This window comes from Puma concolor, chromosome A3 (genome assembly GCF_028749965.1).
Source record: "Puma concolor isolate L17-30 chromosome A3, mPumCon1.1.hap2, whole genome shotgun sequence".
Taxonomy (NCBI): domain Eukaryota; kingdom Metazoa; phylum Chordata; class Mammalia; order Carnivora; family Felidae; genus Puma; species Puma concolor.
Genome location: NC_141669.1, coordinates 114,490,761 through 114,508,412, shown reverse-complemented (window position 1 = coordinate 114,508,412; position 17,652 = coordinate 114,490,761). Strand labels below are relative to the sequence as shown.

Sequence of the window (17,652 nt, the reverse complement as noted above, 5' to 3'; positions counted from 1 at the left end):
ATTGGAACAATTTGTCTACCTCACCTTCACCCGTAGTGTTTCCTTTTGCTTGGTTTATTTTTACCCAGCCTTAGATCTTGGGTCAAATGTCACTTTTTATAGAAAGCTTTTTTTACTTCTACTCCCTGATTTAGGTTAAGGCACCCCTCTGTATTATCTTATTGGACTCTGAGCTTTTCATATGAGCCTTATTGCAGTTAGAAACGGTATATGCATGAATGTTAATCTTATCCTTGTGACTGAAAGCTCGCCAGACTCAGGTCTAGACCTGTCCTATTTTACCAGTGGGTCCCCAGGGCCTGGCACAGGGTAGGCACTCAATAACCATTGCCTTGAGTGACTGAGTGAGTGACAAGACCTATTTTACAGATGAGTTGAGCCTCTCATCTCCACCCAAGACAGGGGAAGTCTTGACTCCATGTTCCACCCTATTTCCAGTGGAATGGGCATCTCCTGAAAGATTCTGGTTGGTGAAGAAGGAGAGGAGAGGGGAGAGAAAAAGAGACAGACAGACGGACAGGACCCTTAATTTCCTCCAACATATGATTAGGTCATGGACACACTCAATCATTCAGTAGACCTCTCCTGGGGGTCCCGGGCACCTGATGGGAAGTCCATGGAGCCCCTAGCCCCAGTGGGCTCCATGGCTAGTGAGAAAGCCAAAACAGTGGCAAAAAACAAGCAGCCCAAGACAGGAAAGTGGTTGATGTCAGAAGAAAAGAAGGACCAAATTCCCTCTGGCAGACCTGGGGGAGAGCAACCTTTCTGGTGAATCAGGCGTGTGGGAGGAGGGTGTCTTCTAGGAGGAGAGACCTTCAGGGAAGAGTAAGCCCTCAACAAGTGGTGAAGGAAAGCAAAGGATATTCCAGGCAAAGGGCAGGGCCTGAGCAAAGGCAGAGAGGTGAGAAGGAGGGTGTTCAAGTGGGGGCGGGGGGGAGGACTAGCTTTCAAGAAATGCGGGGGAAGATGAGGCCAAGAAGAAGTGGAGCTCACAGACAAATACCAGGAGACATGTCCCTGAAGGATCATTGTAGCGCTTCCTTTTTTTTTTTTTAATCTTTTTAAATGTTTATTTATTTTTGAGAGAGAGAGAGACAGAGCACGAGCGGGGGGAGGGGCAGAGAGAGAGGGAGCCACAGAATCCGAAGCAGGCTCCAGGCTCTGAGCTGGCAGCACAGAGCCCGACGCGGGGACCGAACCCACAAGCGGTGAGATCATGACCTGAGACGAAGTCGGATGTTTAACCGACTGAGCCACGCAGGCGCCCCTCATGTCTGCGCTTTGTAACGGCCCCACGCTGGAAATCAGCCCATGTCCACCAATGGCAGCAGAATGGTTTCGTTGTGGTGTGATCCCACCAATGGAGCACCCTGCAGCATTGAAAGTAAGCGATCAACAACCACACACATAATAGAGATAAGTCTCATGAACAAAGTGTTGAGCAAAAGAAGTCAGACGCGAAAGAGCACACACTGTGACCTCCCATTTGTTTAAATTTCAAAAACAGACAAAATCAATGTCTGGTGTTAGAAGTCAGGGTGGTGGTTACTCTTAGGGTAGTTAGCGGTGGGGAGGCCTTGGAGGGGATCTCCCAGTTCTGTTGCTTGATCTGGTTATATAGGTGTGTTCAGTTTTGGAAAGTTCTTGAACTGTTGTCCACTTATGATTTGTGCCCATCTGTGTGTGTGTGTGTGACGACCTCATTAAGATTTTTTAAAAATACATAAACACACAAAACAGCTACTTGCACTTTGTAAGAACCTCAAATATTTGAGGTGCCTGGCTGGCTCAATCAGAAGAGTGCAGCTCTTTTTTTTTTTCTTTTTTAAAAAGTTTATTTAGGGGCGCCTGGGTGGCTCAGTCGGTTGGGCAGCCGACTTCAGCTCAGGTCATGATCTCACGGTCCGTGAGTTCGAGCCCCGCGTCGGGCTCTGTGCTGACAGCTCAGAGCCTGGAGCCTGTTTCGGGTTCTGTGTCTCCCTCTCTCTGCCCCTCCCCCGTTCATGCTGTGTCTCTCTCTGTCTCAAAAATAAATAAATGTTAAAAAAAAATTTTAAAGAAGAATCTATTCCTGCGATTTAAAATGAATAGATTTAGTATTAAAGATAGTCGTCACGGCCAGCTCAGGGAGGCCTGGAATGTTCTGGGCTTGCATTCTCTTTGAGGTCACTTAAGATTTTTCAAGTCAAGCCATGGGACCATCTGTTGCCTGATGAAATCGAGGCGAGGGGAGTAGGAAGACGGGTCCCCACCTGGTGTCCCCATCTGGCTTCATGACCTCAGGAAGGTCTCATCCCCTTTCTGGGCCTCAATATCTTCATCTGCCCTATGGGAATCAGGTTTCTGTGTTACTGGGGGATGTGGGAGGATGAAGTGAGGGCACGGAGGAGGAGGATCATATGAATATAAGGATTATTCTCTGGGTCAGGAGAGGAGAAGGAGTGGAGGCCTCCCCACCTCCTGCCAAGCCCACAAGGGCGCAAAGGAAGCGGAGGGAGGAGCTGGGGACCACCCGGGAGAGCAAACAGTCCATCTGGGGGACGGGCACGTTGTCAGCAGCTGGGAGGCCCGGCCCGGACTACTCACGGGCCAGAGCCCATGGGGCAACCACCCAGGCTGCCTGGAGAATTGGGATATGGAGCAGACTTCTTGCTGCTCCCAGTCCCAGGGTAGCCACAGCCCCGTTGCCTCTCCAAGCCCTCATCACCACCCTCCCATTCCTAACGCCCACTCCCTGGACTGTAACCCTCCTCCCTTTTAGCCCATCCTATCCCCACCGCCAGAGAGGGCTTTCACAAAATACACCCAATCATGTCCCATACTTACTCAGAACCTTCCAGCAGCTTCTCACTGATCCGTGAGCAAAACCTGATCCCCTTACCTTAGCGACAAGCCCTGGTCGGATCTGCCACTCCCATCCCCCACCTCCAGTAGAGGGGTTACGAGCCTGGCCTCAGAGAGAATCTGCCTCGGTTAGAGTCCTGGCTCTTTTCCTCATTCGTTCGTTCATTCATTCATTCATTCATTCAAAAATGTCTATTCACCACCGACTGGGGGCCGGGTACTGTTCTGGGCATTTGGGATACGTCATTAACAAGTGAGACAAAGATTCCTCCTCTTGTGAAACTTCCTTTCTAGCAGAGGGAGATGAACAACAAATATAAGAAAGTTAATTATATAACACCCTGGAAAGGGACAAATGCTAGGAAAAAAAGGAGAAAAAAGTAGAGCAGAGGAAGTTCATCAGTGGACAGGGAGGGGCAGGGTCTGCATTTTTAAATACAGTAGAGAGGTTGGGGTAGGTCTTGCTGAGAAGGTGAAATTTAAGCAAAGACTTGAGCAAGTGAGAGGAGGAGACACGCAGATAGTAGGGCAGAGGGAAACAGTGGGGAGAGAGGTAGGAAATGCCTCAGAGAGGCAGGGCAGCGCAGGCAGGGTCTTGTGGGTCTTGGTGAGGAGGCTTTTACTGAGTGAGATGGGAGTATTGGAGAGTTTTGACCATAGGGAGTGAGGAGGGCAGGGCAGGGAAGGAGGGGAAGCCGAGCAGGCCCAGCAGATGTCACGTGGATGGCAACTTCAGCCTGATCCCACGGGGGGACTGTGGAGTGCAAATTATTCCTCGGAGTTACCCATCCGTACCCCCACGATCATCCCAGGTGAGGAAGGTGGGCTTTCATATCTCTACAATGATGGGTCATAGCTTAAGGGGAAGGTAAGTCACCCCAGGAGGCTCCAGCAGCCTGAGGGCAGTCCCCGCTAAGGGGAGAAGTGGGTGCTGCTCACTGGGCACATACCCAAAGGGGGTGCACAATAAAAGGGGACCCCAGGGGAACGGGTGTAGCTTTGCTCTTGTTGGCTCCAGCCTCCAAACACCGAAGTCCCAGCAGCCATGTCCCTTTTGCCTGGGCTAAAGATTGGGGGCATGCCCGATGTGACCAGGCAGGGTTTCTCTGGTTAGGGATCACCTGCCCACTCCTGAACCTCCACCCCAGGCTGCAGAGGGATCTATCCTCTGCAATATCCTCAGCTTGGGGCAGTCCAGGCTTCTGGGATCGGAACTGGGTTACCCTTGGGTTAGCTCTGCTCATCCTTGAACACTTTGGATTTGACAAAGTTCTGCTTCGTGTTGAGTCTACTCATTCATTCCGTCAACATTGGCTGAGTACCCACTGTGTGCCAGGCACCATTCTCAGTTCGGGATTCACAGCGGTGAGCAAGACAGATACAGTCTCCACCCTGGAGCTTACGGCTGGGGAGGGAGATGACCGGAGAAAAAGATAGTATTTGAGTGCAGAGATGGGAGAAGCCCACGAAGCTGTGTGCTCCTAGAGGAGACTCCTGACCCTTGGGAGGAGGTGACACCAGGCTGATAAGTAGGGGGTATGTGGCAGTGACAAAGGTCCAGGAGAAAATTAATCCAGGCTAATGGAGGAGGGAGCGCAAAGGCCATGATATCCCTCACCATTGCCTGCCCACCCCCCGCTATTTCCCAGTGCAGTGACCATCCTCTCCTACTTGGATGATTGTGGCAGCCTCCTCTTGGGTGTCCCACAGAGGGGCAGAGAAGCTGGGGTACTCAGTCACTAACTCCTCTCTTCTTGGTTAAGGGTCACGTCTCTGGGCCGTAACTCACCGGCATTCCCCCCACTCCACTCCGTGGGCAGAGAGAAGCAGGAAGCCACAGACGTGTGCGGCAGTGACCGCAGGTGACCTCCAGGAAGGGCTTTGCCCATCTGGGCCCGGCACCCACAGCCCCTTCTGTAGAACTCTTTGTTCCGTGCTCCTTCACCTTTCTGACCCCACCTCCTACTTTCTTCCCCTTGCTCATCCTGTTCTACCTACACTGGCCTCGCTATTCTTCCAGTTTACTAAATAAAGCCTCACCTCAGGGCCTTTGCATTTGCTATTCCCTCTGCCTGGAACACTTTTCCCCCAGATATTCACATGGCTCACCCCTCACCTATTCCACATTTCTGCTCCAATGCAACTGCCTCAGAGAAGCCCCCTGGCCACATTATTTCATATAGCCCCTCTATAATTTTTTTCCCCACCATCCTGCTCTGTTGTTCTCCATGGCGTTTATCACCACCTGATATATGATACATTTACTTGTTCGTGTGTTTATTGTTTGTCTCTCCTGTCAGACTGGAAGCTTTCTGAGGACAAAGACCATGTCCATTTTTTGCCCATGGTGGAATCCTTATAACGGGATCAGGGCAGTCAATAAATATTTGTGAAATAGATGGTTTTGGATATAAATGAAACATATGACTTCTCTCCCCAGGGGTGCTCTCTAAGGGCCAGTCACAGTCAGTTTGGGAGCCCACTTTAACCCTTCCCCATCCAGGCTCATCTGGCAGGGGTCAAGGGTTAGCCTGGTCCAGCCCTCTTTGGGCCCCAAGGTGGAGGAGACCCAGTCCTGGGGTCTAGGCCCCAGGGATGCCTGGTAAGTCCTGTTTCTCCTTTGGCAAATGTTCCTCTTTCCTTTATAGGGCCTGTGCCTACGTTTCTGAACCAGAAGGTGTTTACACAAAACATCTTGGGTTTGGCGACAAATTCACCCTCAGTGAGGAATCCTTAATGAATCTTCTTTCCCCACGCAGGGCAGCTGCAGGGAAAATTAGCCGTGCCTCTGGCACTTGAAGGAAGCCAAAGGCCAGGCAAAGAGGAGGTGGGGCTTCTGGGGCCACAGTCTGGGGTGGGGGGAGTTTTTTCCCCCAGGATCCAAAGACAGTTGTGGTATGGAGACCAGAATGCTTCTAGACACACATTTGTTCCTGATTTTCTGTGTGACAGGGCATTGTGCTTCTCCTGGCCTCACTTTGCAGCTATGAAATGGGCGGTAATAACCTATCTGTACAAAAAATTGTGAAATTCAAGTGAGGCAAGGGACATTAAGGGGTTTGGTTACCAGGGGCCAAAGGAGAGAATAAAAAGCTGGAATCAGGGAGGCAGGAGGTCAGAATCCTAGGTCGGCTGTTGGCTGTGTAAGGTCCTCACTCCTCTCTGGGCCTCAGTTTTTCTCAGCTGTACAATGAGGGGTTCAGGCATGAAGATCTCTAGGGAACCTTCTAGTTCTGAGTGGCAGCCATGTTCCACCTGCCTGCCTTTTCTTGGACATCCTTCCAAAGCCTATGGCCCACACCGATTTGCTTTCTAACACTTACAGAACTTCTTTTCTGAGCTGGCACTTCATTGTTCACTGCACATGGTTTTCCAGCCCCTTCCCTGGGTCTAGGTCAACTACTCTGAACATTGGGCCTGAGACAGGGGCTCGATGAATACTGGTGAAAGCTGAATTTTTAAAATGATGCCTACCTCCTTCTGATCCGGCAGAGACACAATGAGGGAGAATTTTGTTCACTCCCATTTTTATAAATTGGAAACTGAAGGTGTCAGAGATTAAATATAAGCCACTCACTCTGACACATGGACCTTCTTCCTTCTTAGTGTTCCTGAAACAGGGGAAGAATGATTTTATTACTCCCAAACACCATAGTATGTAATTATATGTTTTGTCATGAATTGTCGGTGTTTCCCACTAGGATGACGTTGCATGAGGACAGAGACTGTGCTTCGTTCACTGCTGCGCCCTCAGCACCTAAAACTGCCTGGCGCCTAGTAGGTGCTCAACAAATAGAGAAAGGCAGGCAGGTGGGTTCAAAGGCAGCGCTGCACGCTAGGCGCTCTGGGCCTGCAGGGGGCGTTCCAGTCCCGCCCCCAAAGCTAGGCCCGCCTCTCTCTCGAGTGTTGGAGCCTGCGCGACACAGTTCTTTTAATTGCGCATGCCCGCCGGAAGGCCTGCCCGGGCGGCGCTTGCGCGTGCGCATGCGCAGCCGAAGCGGAGCCCGAACGGAATTTGAGCTGTGTCGCAGCCGAGCCGAGTGGAGTGGAGTCAGAGGTGGTGGGCATGCTTTCACCCGAGGCGGAACGGGTGCTTCGGTACCTGGTGGAGGTGGAAGAGCTCGCCGAGGAGGTGCTGGCGGACAAGCGACAGGTAGGAGGCCGGTCCGAGGCGCTGGGGCTGGGGTTCGGCGGTTGGGGCCTGGCGGCGACCGCCGTAAGGCCGCGCGCTGGGCGCGGAATCCGGCTCCAGCGAGGGCACGCAGTGGGCTGACCTGGGCTGGTGGGCTCACGGCTGTGACTACAGACGTGGGGCGGCGGTAAGGTAAGGTGGCCCAGACGCCTGTGACGGCGCCTCGCTTCACGCATTTATTAGCACGTGTTAAGTGGGCGCCTGCTCTGTGCCAGAGATTCCCTGTGCCCATCCTTTCTCCGTCCCTCGCCGTGCCCTCGGGATCCCGAGCCGTTACCTCTTTCGTAGGTTTACCTGAACATCTTTTTCAAAGGGCAGTTCCTGCTGCCTCGCCCCACTGACTGTGGGTGCTCTGCCTTGGCCAAGGCTCTCAGGGGACAAGAGAAAGAGAAAAGAGTGGTCTTGTGATTGGGCAGGTGGGGACGCTGGAGAAGTGGGGCCTTGGTCGTGGAGGGCCTTGTAGACCTGACCTGGAAGTCTGGGTCTTGGGTCTTGTGCTAATTTAAGCGTTGAGGGTTTGAAGGGAGTTGATGGGGGGAGGGAGGATGATGTAATTGGATTTAGGCTTTAAAAGAGTTCCTCTGGCTGGTGTGTGGAGCACAAAATATAGGGGGGCATGGGGGGTGGTCTGTGAGGAGCCACTGCCAAGGTTCAGGCAAGAGATGGGTTTGGCTCTAGCTGGTGGTGATGGAGACAAGCGAATGGGTCAGAGGTATATTTTGGGGCTTTAGTAGGCCTTGATGTGGTTACATATGGGGGTGAGGGAGTGGGAGGAGTGAAGAGTGATTCATGACTCGTCTCCAGTTAGAATAATTGGATGACTGGTCGGGTGTTTACTGAGAAGGGGAAGACTTGGATGAATAAGTGCCCATTAAATGAAACACTGCATCAGGGTGTGCTGGATGATAATAATAAAGAAGCGATTAAAATTTGCCGAGTACTTACTGTGTGTCAAGGACTATGCGAACTCATTTAGTTCCTGGCTCAATAACCTATGAGCTAAGTGCTATTCATATCTCCATTTCTCCGAAGGTGAAATTACACAGCTCGTGGCGGGCAACAGGATTCAAACCTGGGTATCGTGGCTCCAGAGCCAGCGCTCTCCAGAAGGATACCGTAGCGTCTCCTCACTTCCTTAGTAGCTTTTGTGTTGTTAGCACTGTTTCAGTGCCCCCACCCCTGCTATTGCAGTCCAGGAATGTTGGCTTTCTCCTGATACTAGGTCAGCATCAGCCGAAGGGACTTGTCCAGGGAGCGGTTTCTACTGCCATGGTGATTCTGAAATGCTCTGCAACTTGAGAACTAGCACTCCAGTGAATAATAAGTTATCCATTTAGTCAGCGAACTTTTCCCCAGCACCTTTCTCTGTGGGGACAGCACCTGCACGGAGCATTGTCTTTAAGGACCTGGAAACTGAATAGGAGAAGTACATTTGCACATCAGTGTGTTTTGGGCATGACATTGGAAGAAACCCAGGGACAATGCCTTGTGTCTGTTGAGTTTTAAAAGCCTCTGGTCTGTTGGAAGGTAATGGTTTGGGGCAAGAGGGAGCTGAGTTCCCTCCTACCCCTGTGCTTTGCAGATTGTGGATCTGGACACCAAAAGGAATCAGAACCGGGAGGGCCTGCGGGCTCTGCAGAAGGATCTCAGCCTCTCCGGTAAGTCAGGGTTTCATCACTGTGGCTCTGGAGCCCTGTTCTATCTTCCTTCTAAGGCTTTCAACTTATCTGTAACAAAGACAAGTCAGGAAGCCCCACGTGTGTGACACAGCCTGTGGAGATGAGGGAGAAAGTGTTGCAGGTCTGACACGGACTGTGGCTCAGGGTTTCAGCGGCTCATCTCCACGATGGAGGTTAGTTGCTGGCTCACTGATGGCACTAGGAAGGTGCCGGGTGGGGGTTATGGACACAGTGCAGTTCCTGCCCTTGTGCTCTTACAGATAAAACAGCATAAATACATAATTGGAAGTTGTGAGAAAGCTGAGGAAGGAATTGGACATGAGGTGGGTGTTGGAGGAGGGGTTGTGGGCTTTTCAGATGAGGACAGGTGGGTAAGACAAAGTAAGCGGGGGGTGGGGGGGGGGCATGTGATGTGGCTGGAAAGATGGGCAGAGGCCAGGCCCAGGGTTTAAAGTGCACCAGAAAGCCTAAAACCTGTTCATTGCTTCTCATCTCACCAGAGTAAAAGGCGGAGTCCTGTAAGACCGCCTGGAACTCTCCAACATCCTCTCCTCTCCTGTTCCCCCTCACTCATCGACTCCATTCACCCTGGTCTTGCTGTTCCTGTTTCCTCTGCCTTGCTCACTCTTTCCCCAGATGTCTGCAGGGCTCACCCCCACTTTCTTCCAAGTCTCTGCCCAGATGTCACATGATCATTGAGGTCTTCTCGGACCACCTGATACCGATGACAAGTTCGTCCCCTACCCTGACATTCCCCATCGTCTTACCCTGCTTTATTTTTCTGTGGAGTACTTAGACTTATCAGGGTCTGACAGGTCCTATCTTTGCTTATTTATTCTTTCTCCTCCACCGTAACATAAGCTCTGTGAGGGCAGAAACTTTGTGTCGTTCTACTGTGTTGTCAGCATCTCAGACAATGCCTGTCAAGAGTGTAGGTGCTCCAAAATATTTGTTGAAAGAGTGACCATTTGCCCTTTCAGAAGATGTGATGGTTTGCTTCGGGAACATGTTCATCAGGATGCCTCACCCTCAGACGAAGGAGATGATTGAGAAAGGTAAGGCCTTCTGGGGATGAGTCAGGGACACATCTCCCCCACCAGCCCCAATCGTAACCCAGAACTGAGTGAGAGTCAGGCTTTGGGCCATTTGAGGAGAGGCAGCTGTGTTACAGTGTTCAGGTAGGTGTGGGTTTGAGTCCCTGCTCTGCCACTCTGAGCTACTTCTCGTCTCTAAAGGGGGGGGACGCATCTCCGTAGCACACTTGTGAAGGTGGGATAAAACAGTATATGTACTTAGCCTAGTGCTTGTTTACCAGTGGGAAACAGTTTGTGCCACAAATACAAAAGACCCAACAAACCGAGGCTTCAGGAAACCTGGTTCTGTTTTTCTCCTCAGTAGTTGTCCAGAGGCAGGCAGTCCAGGACTGGCACTGCTGCTCACAGCAAGGTCACCCTCACGTGTTCTCGTGGTGGCGGTGTGGTCATTGCAGGCCTCGTGTCCTCATGCCAGGCTGTAGGAAAGGCAGAGGGCCTGCTCCGTGTATGGCCTTGCTTTCTGTTTCAAAGTAAGGCTGTCCTCCTTAGAGACTTCGGACATCTCGTTGGCCAGAACTAAGTCATGTGGCCACCCGTAGCTTCAAGGGAGCCTGGCAGAGTGAGCTCTTTATTTTTCAGGTCCCCTGTAGTAGAGACTGCATTGAAAATGGAGGTTTGGGGAGAGTGAGCCTCCGGGCTCTGCTGCAGTCTGGGCACTCAGCATGTACTCAGATCTTCATAGCCACGACCCTCGAGGCTCTTTGTAGGAGCATAACGGCAAAAAGTCAAGCTGTAAATGGGTCCTTGCCTGGGAAAAGGAAAGACTATGCATAGTTTTTTCTCTCCCGACCCTTGGAAAATGTATAGACCAAGAGGACCGGCAAGGTCGCCCGTCCCTGAAGGCAGAGTCTCCTTAGCGCTGTTGAAATAAAATTTTAGCAAAGGAGACTAGAACAGCTTAAAGAAGTTTCTGACTGCGCTTTTGAAAAATGTACACTAATACTATGGTTATAAAATTAAGAGTCGTCATTGCACTTGGGTGGTGGCCACAGTTCACTCAGGCTAAGCTTTCAGAGGGGGTTGCTTGCCTGGGTTCAGGATCTGGTCCTCAGCTGTCTTGGTCCACAGATATGGTCTTGTCACCATACCTCGAGGGGTTCTGGGACATGATTGTCGCTGGTTCTCTGGGTCCTCCCAAGCTAACCAAGCCCCTGAGGGCCTAACGTTGCTCGTTTACCAGGAGCACTAGAACCGCTGCCCAGGCCTTCTCCCCACTGGAAAGAATGAAAATCTGTGGGGAAGACAAACCAGCAGGTGGTCGTTTGGGTGACATTAGGCAGTGGTGTCACCAAACATTGTGGCGTCTACTTCTCATAATGCAGTGTGCCCTAAGGTATGAACAGTCTTGGCAAGATAACCTTTTCTGTTCACCAGGGTTAATTAGGTTAAGCCCAAGCATCGGGCTTGTCCATTGATCGTTTAGGTCACATGTTACCACAGTCCTGTTACCTAAAAACCCCTCGTATTGATGGAGTTAGGTTTGTAAAACTCCTTAGCCATGCTTTTCCTAACCATCTTCTTCACTCTGGTTTGATGTTTGAATTTTCTGTGATTTCATTGTGGGAGGGTGACCTAAAGTCCCATGTTGCCTTCCCCACCCACTGAGCAGCCGAAGGTACTTTGCATATGAAAATAGGTCAGTGAACGGAGAGGCGAGTGCTCAGTCCTTTCCTGGGCTTACTCGACCATCTTGGGCAGATCGCATCCCTTCTCTAGGCTTCACTTCCTTCCTCAGTTGGTCTCTCAAGTCCCCTTCTTCCCGAATGCCAGGAGCCCTTGATCTCAAGGAGTGGGGGGAGAAGCGGAGGGCTTCTCCCTTTGGGTGGGTCTGTCTGTGGTGTAACCTCATCCTCTGCCCACCTCGTTTTTTTCAGATCAGGACCATCTGGATAAAGAAATAGAGAAACTCCGCAAACAACTTAAAGTGAAGGTCAACCGCCTCTTTGAGGCCCAAGGTATTGGCCTGGCGGGAAATGGAAACTAGGAAGAGAGAGGACTGTCAGCATGGACTTTGCAGAGCAGGGTGGAAGCCTCTCCCAGGCGGGCAAAGGCCTGGGCAGCAAGCGAGCGGTGCTGAAGCTGTGGGCAGGGACAGTGGTTGTAGCTGCCCAGAGATGGAATGAACAAGGAAGGTCGTGGGGTCTTATTCCTGTCATGAGTCCTTTTCCAGGCACAAGGAACAGCCTGGGCTATCTCACAGGAAATCCTAGGCATGGTATAAGAAGCAGGATAGCTCTGACTCAGGGCACTCAGAGGGCCTCAGTCAGGTGGTTAAGGCCAGAACTAAATTTCTGGGTAAACCTAACCCCTCCAGATTGGTCACGGGTCTGGCAGAAATCTGGAGGTTTCTGGGCAGCAGAGTCAGGTTCTTGGTGACTCCTGTGCCTTATCCAATGCATTGCAGAATTTGAGGCCCTTCCCTGTCAGACCTCAAGGCCAAGTGTTTGGCAACATGAATGCAGCATAAGCCCCTTTCCTGGGCCTGACTCCAGGGCCAGCAGGAGTTGGACAACAGGAGGCCCAACTAGCTGATGGATTGTTTTCTCCCTTTAGGCAAACCAGAGCTGAAGGGTTTTAACCTGAATCCCCTCAACCAGGATGAGCTTAAAGCTCTCAAGATCATTTTAAAAGGATGAAATTCAAGAATGAGATGGGGGACCTAGGACAGCATCCCCCCTGAGGTCATGGAGGACCCAGGACTCCAGCTTTGAAACCTGCAAGGACACGATCCACCCTGCTAGAAGATGGGCGTCTTTACACTTTAAGATGTAAAGAAGATCTGCCCCATGAAAAGCCTTTGTCTGGGGGGGATTGGCTCTCCGTGATGGCAGGAGGGAGCCCTCAGCCTGCCAGTGTCTGCTGGGGCTGACTGCTGGGGCTGGATGGACACAAGGCCCATTGACAGGCCCTGGCAGCCACCAGTGCTGAGTGGGGGCAGCGCCTGTGGGGGTGTGAGAATGGCCACAACAGGCACTTTTAACAAGGGCCCCTGTTCAGATGGGCCCCGGACGTCGGGGAGCATCATTCCTGCATTCCTCTCCAGAAGAGAGGCATTCTCAAGCAGCATGTAGTGGAATTGGAATAAAGCAGGAGGCTCACAGGTGGTTTCTGAATGAAAGGCCGAATCAGTGTTTCGTAGTTCACCACAGCCATCTGTGGGCCAGACGCACCACTCCCCCAGCACCGCCTCCACTTTGACGCTTTTTTCCTGCTTGCCCCCAGAATGGAGCCCAGAGTGGGTGCTGCTTATCAAACTCTTGCACCTGTCTTTTAGTCAGGAAGGCCTTGCAGAGTCCCGCACCAGGGACGGGTGGGGGAGCTGCCTCTTCACGAGGCCCTCTGCCACCTCTGAAGGCGGGGCCTGGGTCAGCGCCACTCAGGGTTCCGGCCTGCCTTCGCTGGTCTCAGATCCTAATGTGCTGTGAGGCAGCACGCTGTCTTTCATGTCACTGAGAGCTTAATAAATGTTTCCTAAACGAATGAATAGTAGCTTCTGTTCTTTACCTCATTTGGTCCTTAATCGAGGCCACGCTGCCTTTAGGACGCCACCAGCCTTGAAATGCTAGCAGGACTAGACCGCCAGTACCAACACTGGTAACACGGAGCGGGCACGCCTCACCCGGTCCCCTCACTGCACTTGGCTCCAGCCGATGATCACGTGGGAACACAGGCTGGTATGTCCAGAGGTTACTTTTTTTTCAAGAGGAGCTAGAAATCTGGATTTTTAAATTGAATCTTCTGCCTTTTAAACATCACTAATACAGAAGAGTTTTAAAGACTTAGGTTTTGGCCAGCAAAATACCCTACATAAGCCAAATTTGGCCCCATACCTACAATTTTGCATCTTCCTGAGTTTTAAAAGTAGTATTACATTGTTTTCCCCATCATGGTCCTAAAGTGGGGAGGTAGAATTGGAAGCTAGATGTCCATCCATAGTAGACTAGTTAAAGGAGTCAACGGCTCCAGACAGGGGAATACGCTACACCTACAGTCAGGGATAAGGAAGCTTGCTGTGCACTGATTGGGAGCCAGTTCCAGGGTAGAGTAAGTGAGAAAAGCAAGACGACAGAGCAGGGTCTCCTAAGCCGATAATTTGTGTGCAAACACTGTATGGTTCCCTCCCCAAGACAGAAACTGCAGGGCTGGAGCACAAGGGTGAAAGAGAAGGACACCTCACCTTTGTAGTACATATTACATAAAAATGTAAAAAAGGGCCCGGAGCATTCGCCCTGGTAGCTGCTGTCTGTATGTGTGCCTGGCGCGTGACTTCTGTCTGAACGTTGTCCCTGCTTGTGTGGCAGGGTGGATGCTTGGCCAAAGGAGCCGGTCAGGTTGCCTGTCCTGGAAATGAGGAACCTGTGTCCAGGGCTGTCTGGCCTTGCCTCAGTCACATGGGTGGAAGGAGGTTCCCACGCTCTGAGGCAGGAGGCCCAGAGTGGCCTAGCTTCTGGCCTTCCCAAGGCCACTGGTTCACTTCTTGGGTCTGCCGGTATTTTTCCTTCCAAAAATCCCTTCCCCTTCCCCTTCTGCTATTTGCAGCCAAAAGAACTGTCCTGCAGGGGGGAGAGTTGCAGTGGGAGCTGCCTGGGCTCTCCTAGGCGGTCCCCCATGGAGCAGTTTGCCCACAGCCCACTCTGCTGCAGTCTCTCTTAAACCAACAGGAGGCTTAGGAATGGTGGAATGTATAGAGAATGCAGAACTTTCATTTGCGCCCAACTCCCCAAGCCGTATCCCGTTGCTGGCCAGGCCAAGGCCTTCTGGCTTAAAAAGCTCAGCTCCCAACCTCAGGAAGGTGCGTAGAGGCCCCACATCACCTAGCTGCCTCCCAAGTGCACCTTTGCAGAGACCCTCGCTAAGCAGCTTGGCCTTCCCGATCCTTACCTTGTCCACTTGAAAAACAAGGATGCTCTGGCCTGTTGATGTTAAGACGGTCAGGGGAGCTCCATGAATTCCTGACAGGCCAAGTCAGGGTGTTGCATGGAGGGAAAGGTGTATTTAGGGCTCAGCCTTTCCCCAGACCCCCAGTAATCCAGTAAGTGCTTGCTTTGCAAGCACACCTTAAGACCAGTTCCCTAGCCCCTGACCCCTTGCTCCTGAAGGCTCGTTTTAAGCACTGACCTTCAAGACATCAAAGGCTCAAAGCCAGGAGGGCCTGGCTCCAGTCAGCATCATGCCCTGAGCCAGGCCCAGTGCCCAGTGACTCCGAGTGAGGTCTGTTCTCATTTATTCGACAGGATCTCTCTGGGGTAGCAGAACTTGCTGCGGTTGTCCTTGTCAGGCCCGATGGCCAGGCCAATCCCTCAAGGTTAATACGCATCCAGTCCCAGGGATTGGCCGTCTCCTGGTGCAGAGGTGCCCAGGTGGGGGCATCCAGGGGACCTGGAACAAGCAGTAAGCAGCAACGCTGCTGCCAGGCCAGAGGGAGGGAGGTGAGTGCTTGGAGGCACCGCTGTGCTGGAAAGAGGGGGGAGAGGACTGTGCTGGCACCTCCCAGGGTCGCTTTCCTCCCCACCGCGGGGACTAACTGGAGGCTTTCTTCTGGCTTTGAAGGGAGCGGAACAGTTGCCTCAACTGTTTTTTCCGATCGTTGACACAGCCTGGAAGGGAAATGGAGTGTTAGCTGGGATGGCCTGTCCTTGGTAGAGGAGACATGGGGGGCGTGGAGGGGCCTGTGCTCCCACTTCCTGGAAGAGGGAGGGCCCGCAGGAGCCGTGCAACCCCGGATGGACTGTGTTTTTCGTCCGGACTCCGCTCCTGAACTGCACGCCCTCAAGCAGATCATTCTCCCCTGTTGAGCATAGTTTTCTCATCGATCAACGAGGATACCTGCTTTGTGGACTGGATGTAAGGATCACCAGAAAAAGGTAACATTCAACCCCGGTGCTGAATGTGGATGAACTTGCTGAGCCTTCACAGGAATGACGTGTAGAAGAAAACTGAGTTTCAGACAGGGTAAGAAATTTGCTTCGAATCATACCGCAAGTAGCAGAACTGAGACTCGAACCCAGATCTAGCTCCCGAGGCCAAGCTCTTTTTTTTTTTTAAATTTTGAGAGAGAGTGTGAGCAGGGGAGGGGCAGAGAGAGAGAGAGAGAGAGAGAGAGAATCCCAAGCAGGCCCTGCACTGTCAGCACAGACAGACCAAGCTCTTAACCACTACCCCACACTACCTTTCCTCTTGGCTTCGCTTGGTGAAAACATTGCAAGCTAGCATAGTGCCTGGTACCTAACGGGTTAAACGTTAGCTTCCTTCCCTTCCTTACCCAACCCCATATGGCAGGCACAAGTGGTTAAGAGAGGAATTTTCCCCGCAAGTGGCCCCTACTCCTGGAAGGGTGTCCCAGGCAATCCTTGCTGAGAGGCCGACAGGAGCTTCTGAGACACCTCTCAGCACCTTCACAGCGTTACCCGCTTCTTGTTTGTTCTCACGGCTGGTCTGTGAGGCAGCACCACGGTCCTTTAGTTGTGCCAGGCACACTGATGGCGCTCACAGATGCTGGCTGAATGACTGCATCGCTGTGGCCACAACTACTGACCTGGAGGCATCTGCCCTCTCAGCACCCCAGAGCTTCCTGGGTACTCAACTGATCAAGGCTTCACTGAGCTGAGGCCCACTATATGGGTCCCCTGGGTTTTCCAAAGTGAGTTCCATGGAACTACCTGGTTCCTTCATAACTCCCAAATCTCTGTGTCCAATGCAAGCCTCTTGTTGGAGTTCTAGACTCATCTCTGAGTTACCTGCTGATCTTTTCACCCGGCGACCCTTCAACCCTTCATTTCATCCAGGCTCTTCCCAACTCATCCAGCTTCTCTTGTGCTCGCACCCAGACGCTCGACTGGAGACTTGGGGATTATTCTAGAGACTTCTAAAGCAGGGGTTCTCAACTAGGCTGTGCTTTAGTCAGCTGGGACCTTTTAAAACTCCTAAGGGCCAGATCAACTGTATCTTTACCTTCAGCAGACATTAGTACTTTTGAAAGCTCCAGCATAATTCCTATAGCGGCCAAGATGGAGAGCCACTGTTCTGCATCTTTGCGACTCAGACAGGGTCCAGGGATAAGCAGCATTAGTATCTGAGGCTGATGGTTGCCAAAGATGGCTGCAACAACTCCTTCCATTCCTATATGCACGCCTTCCTGCAAGGTGACTGCTGCTCCTTGACCCAGTGGAGGGCTCCATTTCCTTGCCCTGTGAATCTGGGCTACAGCAGCTTTGACTAATGGATTGTGACGGAATGACACTACGCCGTGGGACTTCTGAGCCTAGGCCTCAGGGGGCTTTGCTAGGTCTCCCACCTTCTTGGAACGTGAGACTACCATGGGAAGAAGCCAGGGCTGGGCTGCTGGAGGATGAGTGGCCTCCTGGAAAGAGAGGCCCCGCTGACAGCATCACAACCACCACCCGTGCGAATGAGGCTATTCTAGGCCTTGTGTCTCAGTGAATCGGCCAGGTGCCTGCAGCCTTATGAATGACCCCAGGCGAGACCTGAAGAATCAGCAAATGGGACAGAAGTTGTTTTAAGCCTCTAGGTTTGGGGAGAGTTTGTTTGTTACATAGCAACAACTAGGAGAGCATCACCTGGGAGCTTGTTAGAAAGGCAGGATGTTAGGCCCGCATCCCAGACCTACTGAATCGTAATCTGCATTTTAACAAGATTTCCAGATGATTATATATATGCACATCAAAGCTTGAAAGCTCTGTAGAGTCATCTTGCAACAACACGAGGTGGCACTGCTGTAGAAAAGCCTTTCATAAATCCCCTCTCCTCTTTATTTATCGACACTCCAGGCTTCCTTGCAGCTGGGGTGGCCATGTGACCCAGTTCTTGCCAGTAAGATGACAGC

General features: G+C 51.8%; 2 protein-coding genes across 3 annotated transcripts in view; one reads left to right on the top strand and one right to left on the bottom strand.

The window, feature by feature from the left end:
• The first annotated feature begins 6,811 nt into the window (after positions 1-6,811).
• Positions 6,812-13,289, top strand: PDRG1 (p53 and DNA damage regulated 1). The gene is made up of 5 exons (XM_025931869.2): positions 6,812-6,997; positions 8,619-8,694; positions 9,696-9,770; positions 11,684-11,764; positions 12,363-13,289. The coding sequence occupies exons 1-5, from the start codon at positions 6,911-6,913 to the stop codon at positions 12,443-12,445; spliced, it is 402 nt and encodes a 133-aa protein (XP_025787654.1). The 5' UTR covers positions 6,812-6,910; the 3' UTR covers positions 12,446-13,289.
• Positions 13,290-15,016: 1,727 nt separating this feature from the next.
• The window catches only part of TTLL9 (tubulin tyrosine ligase like 9), a 41,396-nt gene continuing 38,760 nt past the window's right edge, over positions 15,017-17,652 (bottom strand). For both annotated transcript variants that reach the window (XM_086701944.1, XM_086701946.1), the window contains one exon: positions 15,017-15,406. In XM_086701944.1, coding sequence (XP_086558070.1) covers positions 15,330-15,406 — 77 coding nt within the window. In that variant the 3' untranslated portion in view covers positions 15,017-15,329. The remainder of the gene's footprint in view (positions 15,407-17,652) is intronic.